The 15119-nt window shown below is 41.3% G+C and overlaps 1 protein-coding gene and 2 pseudogenes across 6 annotated transcripts in view; 2 read left to right on the forward strand and 1 right to left on the reverse strand.

The window, feature by feature from the left end:
* Positions 1 to 15119, forward strand: part of BCAS3 (BCAS3 microtubule associated cell migration factor) — a 2144796-nt gene that overhangs the window by 1467776 nt on the left and 661901 nt on the right. The window contains exon 24 of one of the 6 annotated variants that reach the window (XM_063954020.1): positions 9420 to 9806. The exons of the other annotated variants lie outside the window; for them this stretch is intronic. Coding sequence (XP_063810090.1) covers positions 9420 to 9505 — 86 coding nt within the window. The 3' untranslated portion in view covers positions 9506 to 9806. Of the gene's footprint in view, positions 1 to 9419; positions 9807 to 15119 lie in introns of those variants that run through there. 6 annotated transcript variants of the gene reach the window in all.
* Positions 5254 to 5371, reverse strand: LOC135052548 (5S ribosomal RNA; annotated as a pseudogene).
* Positions 7256 to 7373, forward strand: LOC135052559 (5S ribosomal RNA; annotated as a pseudogene).

A 15119-nucleotide genomic window follows, 5' to 3' on the forward strand; every position in this document is an offset into this window, starting at 1 on the left:
TAAACCCCCCCTTTCCCAGGACCCTAACCCTGACAGGCGCCCCAATTTTTTCCTGGGGCTAAGACCCTGGGGATGTCGGCGGTCGGTGTTCCGGCACCAGGATTCCGACCACCGGCATCCCGATTACCAGACCGATTACCACATCCTGGGTAACTAGCTCCTGACAAAAATGAACCCTATTATATACTGTATGTGTCTATTCTCTAGGAATTACACACCCTAAAGGTCCTTTTTTAAGTATATCCATGCTTGGCCACAGGTGGTTTAATTAGTACCTCAGTCAATTTGATTTACCAATCTCTGCTGAACCATGGATAGCTTTAAAACCTGGATCGTTAGGGTGCCTTGTGGACCGCATTTGGGAGTCTCTGGGGTATATTCAATTAAAGTCGGATCCTTTCCAACATGCATTTGTCGTAATGGATCCGACAGGACCTATTCAATGAACAGCCATATCTGATAGGTTTTGGCCCTGTTTCCGACAATCTCAATACGACTGTAAAAAAAAGTCGGATTGAGGAGATGAGGGAGCTGAGAGGAGGAGACGGGGGAGAGCAGGATCCCAGCGGCTACAGCGGTGTTGTAGGAGGATGTGGCACCACCACCAGACCTCACGGCAGTGTCCACCCGGCTCCAGCAAGCGGGACCTCGCTTGCTGGAGCCGGGTGGATGCTGCCGTGAGCGGCGGCGGTGCCCCATCCTCCTGCTATACTGCTGTAGCCGCTGGGTTCCTGCTCTCCCCGCTGCTCTCCTCCGTCTCCCCGCTGCTCTCCCCCATCTCCTCCTCTCAGCTCCCTCATCTCCTCAGTCAGACTTTTTTTTAAAGTTGTATTGAGATTGCCGGAAACGGAGCCAAAACCTGTAGGATTTGGCCCCGTTTCCGACAGAAGCACGGGATCAGCGCTATTCCGCCAATCCACGTGCTTCCGACAAGTCGGAAATCCCATGGTCTATTGAATAGGTCGGAACCCCTTCTGACCTAAAAAAAAGTCGAAAACTGACGTCTTTCTGACAGATGGCAACTTTCGACTGCAATTGAATATACCCCTCTGTCTTAATGTAAACAAAAATACAGAATTTTACTTTTTCTGGCATTTCTTCCAATCAGAGGATTCCCCTGAGATGTGAAGTCCAGCAGTTCTCTCCTGCTCAGCAGTATCAGGTGGAATGCCACAATAATAATTTAAGTTTCTAATTTTTATTATTTCTTTGTTATGAGCTCTGTGTTATTTATGTGATTTACCTGATTTAAAGGTGTGCGTGTGAAACTTTGTCCATCTTTGTCCTTTTAAATTGTTGAGGAAAAGTCATATTGTGTTGACTTGAAAGTCTCATAGAACGAGACTCATACATGCTCTCAGACTGGGTAATTTGCTGGCCTACAATTAGGGAGCCAGACGAAAGAGAGTATAGACTATCAATATGAAAGAGGTTATATTTTAGATATGTTTATGGGAGCTGGAATCTAAAAGTGCATTTTAGTCACATTAAAGAGCAGTTTTATTTTCGATATTGGTTGCTCAAGTGTCTCTGGTGCTACTGGGTAATGCTTTCTGCTGCGTACCCCTCCCTGACTGATGGTCTAAAGATTCCTGGAGATTGATAGATGACAGATTCCTATTGTGCTGAATGGCAGTATTTAAGTGCTAGTAAATCTTGTCCTGTAACATCTTTTAACTGCACTTAGAAGTTTGATACTTCATCAACCCACTTCTTGTACAGTGTACTCATAAATTAGCTAAGTTGCTACACTAACCCTATTATGTAAACATTTTAGAGCACTTAACATATAAACTTTTCTTTTGCAATATTTCAAGGTAGTTGAGCAATATATGTAAAAAACAAAGTAAAAATAAGTGAGCTGGAAGTACAGTGGCGGCGATAAAGTTAACATTCAGTTCTCATGAAGGTAGTTTAGAATAAATGACATTAGAGTGGTTGTGTGCCTAATTATACTGCTTGCTAAGCATTGCTAGATCAGGCCATAGAATAGCAGTGTTTGGTTTAGTTGTTCTTGAAGGGCAGGGTACAATGTGTGCGAGCTTGAAAGTATAGTTGTTTTTTTTGTTTCGTTTTTTTTAAATAACCAACATTTACCTGTGTATACTGTATGTAAAAGTTTTATTCTTAATAATTATATAAAGTTTGTTCACTTTGTTAGGCATACCACCCTTTGTGCATACTTTTACCTCTCCTGTCCAGTTATCACTCCTCTCACAGCTGTCTGCATGGTCAGTGACATAGGCATACACAGAGGGTTTCCAGTTGCCCCTAAATAGAACCTCTCTGGTCTTATAGCATAACCAGATTTATTGATAGCCTTCATAGACTGTTTTCCAAATGACTAATATGTAAATATATGTTGTACATAGTGGTTTAATATCTATCTGTGGTGTTTTGCCAACTTTGTACCCGCAGGCCATAGAGAATTTCATAAAATGACTGTGCCTTCATTATTACTGCAGTGGTTATATAGTGGCCACTTGTTTTATCAGTATTGTTACATGAGGTCAAGGGGAAATCATCATTATCCATTAGAAGGTGGTGCATATGAAATCCAGTCAGCATACTGGCATTCGGGAGTCCGATAGTCGGAATACCAACACCAGAATCCCGGCACTAGTCGGAATGCCAACAACGGAATCCCGGCATGGATGAAAATGCCGGCACAAGAATTCCGATTGCAGGCATCCCAAATGTGGGGGGTGAATGTTAGGTTGAGGCTGAAGGGGGAGGGTTAGTATTAGACTGTTGTGGTGGGAAGGTTAGGTTTAGGCTGCGGAGAGGGGGGGTTAGGGTTAGACTGTAGGGATGGTAGGGTTACATTTAGGCTGTGGACGGGATGAGGGGGGGGTAGGTTTACACACCGGAGACGGATAGGGCTAGGCTTGGGCTGTAGGGGGGAGAAACAGACAGTTAGGGTCAGTCTGCAGGAAGGGTGGGTTAGGGGGGGGAAGTAGAGGAGGGTTGAGATACTTACCTAACAGGTGTTGGGATCCTACGTGTTTAGATGCCGCTGTCGGTATTCTGACTGCTGGCATCCCAAGCGCCAGGATCCTGATACCATCCCGCGTGTCATACAGCATACATAGTAACATTCATAACCTGTCTATGTCAAAAGGGTGCGTTGTTGGGCTATCACCTCACCCTTACGTTTGAGCTCTTAGGTGAAATCCTCTTTAGACAGTACAGGTGATTATACAATAGATCCAAGAACAACCGAATGCATTTCGGCCCTTCGGGAACTTCAGCAGCGGTATGGTTCAAAGTGGTTTGTTAAATATACTCTCAACGAAGAGTGGTAATCTCAGATTAGGTTGGATCCACAACTATGCTCTAATAAGAGGATTAGATCTTCCTGGGATAAGTACCATAAATATAAAAGATTCCAACTAGTGAAAACAGACAAAAAAACACTATTCTTGTGTGTGTCTCCCTCTGTTTGCAGCAATAAACTTTTCAGCAAATTCTGATGTTGTTTGACATGTTACACGACACCCTTTCTATTTGAAAAAACTGATTTAGATTCAAGATGGCCGATTTCAAGATGGCGCCCATGTTCGGTACATACTCTAAAAGATAGCCCACCTCACTTATACTTTACTGCAGTATGCAGTTTTCCCATTTCCTGCACAGCTTTTGAAACAAAAGGGTGTACTGCAACTTTTAAATCACCCTACACACAACACACACACACACACACACACACACACACACACACACACACACACACACACACACACACACACACACACATATATATCAGTGATGTGCTGTGAGGTGACACAGAACCTTTCCTGTCATACTCCAGTATATGCCAGAGTTTTGATTATATAAAGTATATGGAAAATACAAAGAGTATATTAGAAATATCTTCTTTGTATTAGTCTAATAATTTTTATAGTCAAAACTCTGGAGTAAAAAGTCTATGACAGGTGAGACAGTGCCTCCCCTGCCTAGCTTTTTCTGCCCATATCTGATCAAAACTCACCAATTTTCCAGCAGTTTATACTGCCGCACCTGTGTGTAATGCCTACATGAACCCTTGGGCTCATATATTGTGTGTAAATCTGGCTCTGGTACTAGCCAGTGCCTGCTCGGCCTTTTACCTCACCGCACATTCCTGATACATACCTCCCAACTTGTGCCGGCATGGGAGAGGAACACATGCCCCAGTCACAAGTCACGCTTCCATTTTTGTTATTGCAGGGTCATGCCGAGCACTCTGTGCGCTCCTGTACATGCCACAAGTCCCTACTTCTCATTATTAGATGCTGCATACATGCACACAGCATCTATTCAGAGCAGCAAGTGACAGGGGGGCCTTTCAACTGCCCCCCACACCGTGGGACACTGCGGTCTCCAGGTGGAATAGCAGGACTGTACTTGAAAAACGGGACTGTCCCACCATAATCAGGACACAGTTGGGAGGTATGACATACATACAGTATATATGCAACTAAACTCATCAACCACTCACTGGTCATCTCACGACTTGACTACTGTAATGTCCTCCTCACTGGCCTCGCTTGCTCCCATCTTGCTCCCCTCCAATCTGTACATACACACGGAGAGAAAGAAAGCTCTGGTGTGGGCGCACTCTTAGGGGAAAAAAAATCAAAAATATATATATATATAATTTTTTTGAAAAATGAATAGAAAAAGTTGTAAAAGCAATATTTATTAGCAAATTGATTAAAAGTTATTTGTTATCCCACTATGATCAGAAAGTGTCTAGGTGTTGGTTAATATGAAATTAAATTATTATTTTGTATTATACTTTATTGGAAATAACCAACAGAGGTATAAGACAGCAGGAGACAAAGAGAAAAAGAAAGAAATGTTCTGGTCTCGTTAATCACACAAGATAGATTAGAAGGGTTGCAGACACTGGCTAGTCTAGCAACCGTTTCTCCTGACCAGCACAGAAATTCTGTGTTACTGACAACAGAGAGATCCAATAATATATCTTTGAAAGACCAATACAATGGTCAATGTCGGACAAATTACTGATCACCAGATATACCATCAATCACAAATTGAAATTTAGAGACATATCTGACCATTTTTGGAGCATAATGCAGACATAGCCATGCTGGATGGAAAAGAAGAGCAGAAGGAAAAGGAAAAGCAGAGAGGAGGGGAAAGAAAAACCGGGTACGTTTGGAAAAGACAGGAGAGGGGGTATAGAGGTGAAAAAGTGGTGATCCTGCTGTTGGTGTCCACCCTTCTAATGAAGGGGAATAGTGTCCTTCTCTACAACACCAGGTATTCCCAAAAAGTCTCCTTTGAGGTACTGACCCGGCCCAACGCTGCTTAGCTTCCAAGATCGGACGAGATCGGGCATTAACAGCGTGGTATGATAGTAGAGAGGCTATCTACCAATGAGAGTGCACCTATATAAGAGGAGTGAAGAAGAATGGGGAAAAGGGGGGAAGTGCAGTAATGGTGTGGATCTGCTTTCCTCGTTAGGCGGGGGGACTCATCTACCTGATGGCAAATGATACCCCTGGATCGAGGATGAGAGTCCACAGAAAAAGGCTGGGTCAGTGAAAAGAGGGTATGATAGAGTTGAGGGTAACGGATAGATTGTCCAAGGGAGGAGGATGGCGTGCCTGTTGTCTCTATATAGGAAAAATTAGCATGCCATGCACAATACACAAAGATTGATGGACGGTTCCTGGGAAACTGGAACCAACTACGTCCTGTGCCTAAGCACTAGGTGGTGTGATGGTGTAAATTCACAGTTTTAGCACAAGGTTAGCATGTTGTCTGAAGCATATACAGATAAATTACTAAGTCATATAATTAGATGTCAGATAGGCCACAGACTATGCGGTAGGTGGAGAACCACCAAATTGGAATTACTACGTCTCTATACCATGATTGTGATTAACATCTATGAGGTAAAAGACAAACAGGTTTGATACTCATGATAGGTGTAAATCCAACTCCAGGAACCTCTGGTAATCAATGAATATGTCTGAAGGAATCTCCTGCTGGGATCCCGTGAACACAAAGATTGATGGACGGTTCCTGGGAAACTGGAACCAACTACGTCCTGTGCCTAAGCACTAGGTAGTGTGATGGTGTAAATTCACAGTTTTAGCACAAGGTTAGCATGTTGTCTGAAGCATATACAGATAAATTACTAAGTCATATAATTAGATGTCAGATAGGCCACAGACTATGCGGTAGGTGGAGAACCACCAAATTGGAATTACTACGTCTCTATACCATGATTGTGATTAACATCTATGAGGTAAAAGACAAACAGGTTTGATACTCATGATAGGTGTAAATCCAACTCCAGGAACCTCTGGTAATCAGTGAATATGTCTGAAGGAATCTCCTGCTGGGATCCCTCATAGATGTTAATCACAATCATGGTATAGAGACGTAGTAATTCCAATTTGGTGGTTCTCCACCTACCGCATAGTCTGTGGCCTATCTGACATCTAATTATATGACTTAGTAATTTATCTGTATATGCTTCAGACAACATGCTAACCTTGTGCTAAAACTGTGAATTTACACCATCACACTACCTAGTGCTTAGGCACAGGACGTAGTTGGTTCCAGTTTCCCAGGAACCGTCCATCAATCTTTGTGTTCACGGGATCCCAGCAGGAGATTCCTTCAGACATATTCATTGATTACCAGAGGTTCCTGGAGTTGGATTTACACCTATCATGAGTATCAAACCTGTTTGTCTTTTACCTCATAGATGTTAATCACAATCATGGTATAGAGACGTAGTAATTCCAATTTGGTGGTTCTCCACCTACCGCATAGTCTGTGGCCTATCTGACATCTAATTATATGACTTAGTAATTTATCTGTATATGCTTCAGACAACATGCTAACCTTGTGCTAAAACTGTGAATTTACACCATCACACCACCTAGTGCTTAGGCACAGGACGTAGTTGGTTCCAGTTTCCCAGGAACCGTCCATCAATCTTTGTGTATTGTGCATGGCATGCTAATTTTTCCTATATAGAGACAACAGGCACGCCATCCTCCTCCCTTGGACAATCTATCCGTTACCCTCAACTCTATCATACCCTCTTTTCACTGACCCAGCCTTTTTCTGTGGACTCTCATCCTCGATCCAGGGGTATCATTTGCCATCAGGTAGATGAGTCCCCCCGCCTAACGAGGAAAGCAGATCCACACCATTACTGCACTTCCCCCCTTTTCCCCATTCTTCTTCACTCCTCTTATATAGGTGCACTCTCATTGGTAGATAGCCTCTCTACTATCATACCACGCTGTTAATGCCCGATCTCGTCCGATCTTGGAAGCTAAGCAGCGTTGGGCCGGGTCAGTACCTCAAAGGAGACTTTTTGGGAATACCTGGTGTTGTAGAGAAGGACACTATTCCCCTTCATTAGAAGGGTGGACACCAACAGCAGGATCACCACTTTTTCACCTCTATACCCCCTCTCCTGTCTTTTCCAAACGTACCCGGTTTTTCTTTCCCCTCCTCTCTGCTTTTCCTTTTCCTTCTGCTCTTCTTTTCCATCCAGCATGGCTATGTCTGCATTATGCTCCAAAAATGGTCAGATATGTCTCTAAATTTCAATTTGTGATTGATGGTATATCTGGTGATCAGTAATTTGTCCGACATTGACCATTGTATTGGTCTTTCAAAGATATATTATTGGATCTCTCTGTTGTCAGTAACACAGAATTTCTGTGCTGGTCAGGAGAAACGGTTGCTAGACTAGCCAGTGTCTGCAACCCTTCTAATCTATCTTGTGTGATTAACGAGACCAGAACATTTCTTTCTTTTTCTCTTTGTCTCCTGCTGTCTTATACCTCTGTTGGTTATTTCCAATAAAGTATAATACAAAATAATAATTTAATTTCATATTAACCAACACCTAGACACTTTCTGATCATAGTGGGATAACAAATAACTTTTAATCAATTTGCTAATAAATATTGCTTTTACAACTTTTTCTATTCATTTTTCAAAAAAATTATATATATATATTTTTTTGATTTTTTTTCCCCTAAGAGTGCGCCCACACCAGAGCTTTCTTTCTCTCCGTGTGTATGTACAGATACTTTCTAGCTCTGGGCGCACCGCCAATAAGGACCATAATTGAGAAAGCGTTTTCCTTCTCAATATCTGTCCACTTTGGCCTCTTTTCCATTCCATTACAATTTATACCGGTGCCAGGTCCTTCTTTTTCTCTTGCTCCCCTCCAATCTGTCCTGAACTCCGCAGCTAGGCTTATCTTCCTCTCCCGCCGCACCACATCTGCCACTCCCCTTCAACAAAATCTACACTGGCTCCCATTCCCCTACAGAATCCTCTTCAAACTCCTCACCCTCACATACACGGCCATCTCTAATTCCACTGCTCCCCACATCTCCAACCTCCTTTCCCTTCATACTCCCTCCCGTCCCCTACGGTCGACTAATGACCGTCGTTTCTCCACCGCCCTGGTCACTGCTTCCCATGCACGAGTTCAGGATTTTGCCCGTGCTGCACCCCTTCAGTGGAACGCACTCCCCCGCTCCATTAGACTCTTCCCGACCTTGCAAAGCTTCAAACAGGCACTAAAAACCCACCTATTCATCAAAGCATTCCCTCCCGATGCATAACCCAGTGCTGAAGCCGCGCCTCCACCCCCCTGCCTTATGCCGTGAACATCTCAGCTTTGCTTGCATACTGCCAACAGGCTACCTCCCACTTGCCTGCACCTCTTGTCATCTGTCTGTCGCCCCTCCCCATTAGATTGTTAGCTCTTCAGAGCAGGGCCCTCTTTCCTCTTGTTATCTAAGCCCTCGTCTCAACACATTTCACTCACAGCTCTCCCCTACTCAACGACCATCTTTATCCTGCTAGTAAAGGCTCATCTCCATCTATGGCCACCAGCCTCTAGTAGTACGATGATCACTCCCTCGATACTTACATCTTAGCTGTATTATGTCTTGAGAATGTGTGGTGCTCTGTTACCTGTACTCTATTTCTGTTATTTATTTACTGTAATGCAATGTTTTGTCCCCTGTACTGTCCTTTGTACGGCGCTGCGAAACACATGTGGCGCCTTATAAATAAAATGTAATAAAATATATATATATATATATATATATATATATATACACACAGTATATACTGTATTTGTGTGAGTGCCATTTTGAATATCTCTACAACTACTATATACTGGCACCCTCAAGTACACCGGGATATATATTTGATAAAGGATGGAATATGCGTTTCATTTTAATAAGTACTGCGCCTACACAGTACAGATATTCTCATGATGTTTGTATGTATACATGAAAATCGCCAGATAATTTTCAGTGTGTTCATTATGTAGTGAAATATATATTTATAATTTATTATTTTTTACACTGACATAGATAATAAACTTATGAGGGTTGTATTTCTTTCTTTTAAAGCTATTGCATTCCAAATGGCTGATCTAAAAGTCCAAAGTACATGTGGATTTACAACAGCTCAAGTTACCATCTGGATGCTAGCATGAGAGAAATGTATCACAAAAGAAAACTCTGAACGTGAATATTTGACACATGTCATCGCCATATACTCTCAGATTTTCCTTTCTTCACTCTTCTAGAAAACACATAACTGCCGCAAGGAACTTTGAAGCATAGGGGTAGGATTTGATTGTACATACAATAGTGATTGATTAGTGTCCACATATAGTACAGTGATCAGTCAGTTTGGTGATAGTGATCAACTAAAATCACACCATGCATGGGCAACAGAATAATGGGCACACTGCCTTGTTTAGCTTGAGTAACCTGGAATGTGTTCATATTCTAGTAGACTGAACGGTCCACACAGTAAAGTGCAAGCCATTGTTTATGCCATGTATAAAATATAGATCAAATCAAATGCAGCTTGGACAATGCAAACTGTTATAGATTTAACGCTCATCAACGCTGCCGGTGTTTTCTTTATACTGTTATTTTTGCAGCATTAAACTTGCTGCATATGATATTTATCAAGCTGGGCCACAACATTTTAAAACAAAAAAACACATTCATACGTTTATGACTTTTCCTTTTAGAAGTCTTTTGGGAAGCATTTCAGATGTGGTTTCTTGTGGGGGTTTTTTGAGCCATACTAGACGCCTTTCAAATGCTAGGAGACAGACAATCCACCTGGTAAATCACATATATTACAACGATGTCAACAATGTCTATATGGCTTTTAAAACATTCTCATACACTGCTCATCCAAACATAATAAAATGACCCCGTAAATCAAGAAGCAAAGCCTTACTCATAGATATGCTTTAAACTCATACAGACACCCAAACAAGATAAGTTGCTTTTATTTAATTTAGCTCAATCTCTCCTCTCATTATGTGCAGATCACATGCACTATTATGGGGTCAGCAAATGAAAACCATATTGACAAGCTTTAGGAACAAATGCGTGGAGTCTGTCCTGCACGGAGGACTTTATATTTTGCTAGTCAACCAACAGCTTTGGGTTAAAACCTTAAATCATTCATTAATGAATTCTCTCCTCCTTTCCTTTCCCCTATACCACTTTCTTTTTCTTTCTTTTTTTTTTCGTTTTCCTCATCCTTTTCTCTCAAATTACCTCAGACTTGGAGCATCTAGTGCTATTTATCTTTTAATGTTTCCTTGATGTAATTTCTTTTCTGAGGCAGCCAAAATTAGACATGCCAAGTAACCAGATTGGATGTGCAGTTTGGTTTCTTTAATGAAGCACTTGGCCAGGCCGAGGCTGCCATGAAAGTTTGGCCTTCGAGCCCCCTCATTGAGCAAAAAGCAGTGTCCACACATGTGTTAGGCAGAAGACAACAGACATAATGTGCTGGCTGACGCTTATATACAATACATGCCGTTGATCATAAAGCAACACTTAATTGTACTTCCACAGCAATATTTTACATAACTTAATGTTTCATGGCTGGCTTTCCGCAGTGTAACATTTGACTGTTTTACAGAATTGCCTTTACAAGTCTTGGAAGACTGTGGATTATAAATACTTAATAAGAATAAATGTATCTGTACATAGTGCCAGCATTTGTGGGATGCTGTATGCAATATGTGTCTAAGAATTGAAATGCACTTAACTCTGTGTTTTTAAGATTGATTAATTAATTGGTCCTGGTTTGGTATTAAAAAATCCTTAAATGTCTGAATAAAATGGGTTCAAGCTAATTATATAAATGTTTGAGCGATTATGATATAACTGATATTCCAGAATTGTTTTTTTTTTCTCTACCGTAGTCTTATTCCTTCGGGTCAGCTAAGATGTTCTCATTGATATATTTCTAAACTCATTGTGGAAAATGCTGCCTGGCTTTCCTCTTTCATGCAAGCTCCTTGGCTTCCAAGTTCTCTTCCTTTTTGACTCACATTACTATCCACATTTCCCTTTCTCTACTCTAACATCAAACAACATATAAATTACATCAGCGTGCTGTCAGATGCATGCATTTCAGACCTGGATAGTGGCAAGACATTAACTCCATCTGAGCTGGAAGGCACAGCAATACCCCTTTCGTGCTGCTGGGTTTGTGTACTGATTGGATACTGGTGTTGCACTACTTAGAATGCAGTCATTTCCCCTCCCTTCCTCTTTCTCTCTCTCTCTCTCTCTCTCTCTCTCTTTTCCCAGTGGGAGTGTTGTTTATAGAGCATTATAATTTATAACTGAAGAGAGTGGATTTAATTTCAGTGGAGGGCCTCGGCAGTAGGGCGCCAGCATGCAATCATATGAATCAGCAAGCTGCAAACTCTATTGAATGGAAAGGATTACCGCTGGCCACAAACAGACACTGTTTCTTCTTAAACAACTCCCCTGATGCTGGAAGCCCTTGTCTTCATTCATCTACTTTACATATCTACTCCTGTTTTAATGCTGCTTTTACCTTCCAGACTTTTATGTTTCAAACATATTATTTTCTGTTCTTCAAATGCCTAGGAAGGGAGAAGTGCAAAGTAAATTTGTCCATTAAATACCACCATTGAGAAATACAAATACCATTGCTTCTGATATGGAACTTGCAACGTGCAACTTTACATGTTCTAAGAACATTTCTAATTAATAGTACTGCTGATTTGGGGTGGTCCTGAATCTACCAACCCACATATAATATGCATAGCAAAATATGGTAATTATATCCGGTACTCTAAGATAAAGCAGTCATCCTTTAGGAAAGGAGCCATTCATTTTGCACAGTTCGCTCATATAAGTATTTCTAATATTTACATTGAAGCATCCCTGGAACAATAACCGTAAGATGGGTACACACTAGACGATGGCCAAACAATGCAATGTTGTCAACGATTTCCCTTGAACTTCTGAACAAACAATATAATGCATACACACGGTGTAACCTTGCTAACGACCAAATGATATATTGTGCATTATTAGGTCGTTTGGTCCTTAACGATATATCAGGTATATATGTAGGTAGTGCGTACACACTGCACGATGTGCTAAACATCATTAACAACATCCTCAGGTTGAGCAGCACGTAGGGTAGAGCAGAAGATGCAACGGAAAACTCACGGGAGTGCACAATAGTGCATACACACTGGACGATTTACCATTATGATTCATTGTTGAATGACAAATTGTCCAAAGAATCGTCTAGTGTGTACCCAGCTTTAGACGTTAATTAGGAAGCATTCCTTGTACTAGACTTTCTATATTGCAATTGCTCATGCCTCATATAAGGACAATGTAATCTAGATAGTAGTACTTACATAGGGAGAATAATGCCAGGTTCCCACTTGTTTGGGCACTTGTGTGCTAACTCATGTGTATCTCTCTCTTTCATATAGTTATCCCTGTTGGAATGCATGTCAGATACTTAAGTTTTGGGCTGATGTCATTAGAGTTGCCTATTATCTTTATCTTATCAACAGGTATCCCTCTGTTCAGTAACCTGTATAAATGCCAGCACTCTGCTGCTTCCTTTGCTAGTTCAGGTGGTCCCACTTTCTGCCTAAGTAATTAAATCAGGGGCAGAAAGCCTTGCCACATAATGATTGATGTGTCATGCGCTATGTAGTGTGCTAGGGTTCTGGAGAAAGGAGTAATACCTGGACCTTAATGTGTGTCTACTTACCATAACGTACCTTTGCAAGGACTGTTGCAAAAACATTGCTAATGATGATTACGGTCACCAGCACTAGTTAGCTGCTTCCGATTGGCTGTGGGGACTCACTTCTGATGCGGACAGTACTTTCATTGTTTGTGCCTGTATTCAGTATCTGACTAGGGTATGAAAGGCCATCTGGGGGAATGCAGTGGGTATCCAGTTTCTAGGTCGACAAGACTTAGGTCCACAGTGTCTAGGTCGACCACTATTGGTCCACAGTAACTAGGTCGACAGGGTTTCTAGGTCGACAGGTCAAAAGGTTGACATGAGTTTTTCAAATTTATTTATTTTTTTAACTTGTCATACTTTACGATCCACGGGGACTACAATTGTGAACGGTTACCTGTGCCGAGCGCAGCACCATGTGTGGGGACATGGTGCACTAATTGGGGTTCCCGGTCACTGTACGGTGAAAACGACACAAAAAAACTCATGTCGACCGTTTGACCTGTCGACCTAGACCATGTCGACCTGGTTACGACCAACAGTGGTCGACCTAGACACTGTCGACCTAAGTGTGGTCAACCTTCAATACCACACTCATGCAGTGGTAGCGGTCCATATGTAGGCATGTGGCCAGCCACCACATTGGTTGGCCTAACCATTAGAGAGTGCATGGCCTGGGCCCCTTGATAAATATATACAGTATATGGTAAATACATTGGTTTCCCTAACCATTAGAGAGTGTTTGCCCTGGGTCTCTTGATAAATATATATAGTAAATACTGCTAGTGCATGCATGATAATGGACCACATTAATAACAGCAATGAACTATAGAAAATACACCATAGTCACGTGCAGTACAACGTAACACATATATAATTCAAATGCATAGTCTAGAACCTGATCTTAGGAGGAAGAGGTGCGTATTGTGATCGGAAGAGGCATGGCCAAATGTTGTCCATAGATTTTCTTTTTACAGGGATTGAACTCCTTTTATAGACATTGACAATCGCAATAGAAGTTTGTTTTGATTCTTCCATACTGCTTTTATTATATTATTATGAATTAGTATAGTCAAACTACTGAAGAATTATGTATATAATACAGTTCTTATGAGTTCCATTTCAGTAAGTTGCTTGCCTCCAGTTATCATTTTGTGTGCTTTATACATCATTAATGCTACCAGATATCAAATGAAAATGCTACTATTCTAATCAATTGATCTCCCTGATACATAAAAAATGCCACCAATGACTCCTTTTTATATAGTAAAAGGAACAGTAAAATGTAAGTTTTCTGTGAACTAAATGGCATTAAATGCTGATTACATTGCTTAGTAAAATCAAATTATATCTTTTGCCCTGAGTTATTATCTCCCTGTGTAAATTTTAACTTATCAAAACAGGTTCATATAATGAAAGAACTTGCTCTTTTGCCCTTCAGTTGTGACATTGTCAGGGCAAAATGAAAAACAGTGCAGTTCAATGAAGTTACTGTAGGTGAGAGTAGAAATATTGTACACAATGAAAAAAAGCTAGTGCACTAGAGAACATTTGCCAACATTAAGGGCAAAGCTGTAACTAGGCAATTTAGTGCTCCAGGTGAGAAAAAGCATCAACTCATGTCATCGACAAAGAGAGTGGATCCCACCACGGTGATGGAGATGGGAGAGATCATCAGATGAGGACTAGACAATGGAAAGTATAGCGAGAATGGGCGGGGCGATACAGGGTGGTGTGGAGTCAGAGTTATGTCCATTTTCATAGTATTTAATAAGGTTATATCAAAAGAATTGACTGTCGGCTTTCCACATTGCTTGTAAAAACTAATTGGATATCTTACACATCCATGATCAGTGTAGGTATATTTATACAGTGGTTTTCCAACTGATGAATACATTTAAATTATTAGACCCTCTTATAGTATTTGACCAAGGGTATATGGGATACAAACTAGCAAAGCTTCACACAGAGTCAATTGTGATTTCAAAATAAGAGGAAAAAGAAGAGGGACGAGGGAAGGTCGTCCAAACACATTGATT

This window comes from Pseudophryne corroboree, chromosome 2, assembly GCF_028390025.1.
Source record: "Pseudophryne corroboree isolate aPseCor3 chromosome 2, aPseCor3.hap2, whole genome shotgun sequence".
Lineage (NCBI taxonomy): Eukaryota > Metazoa > Chordata > Amphibia > Anura > Myobatrachidae > Pseudophryne > Pseudophryne corroboree.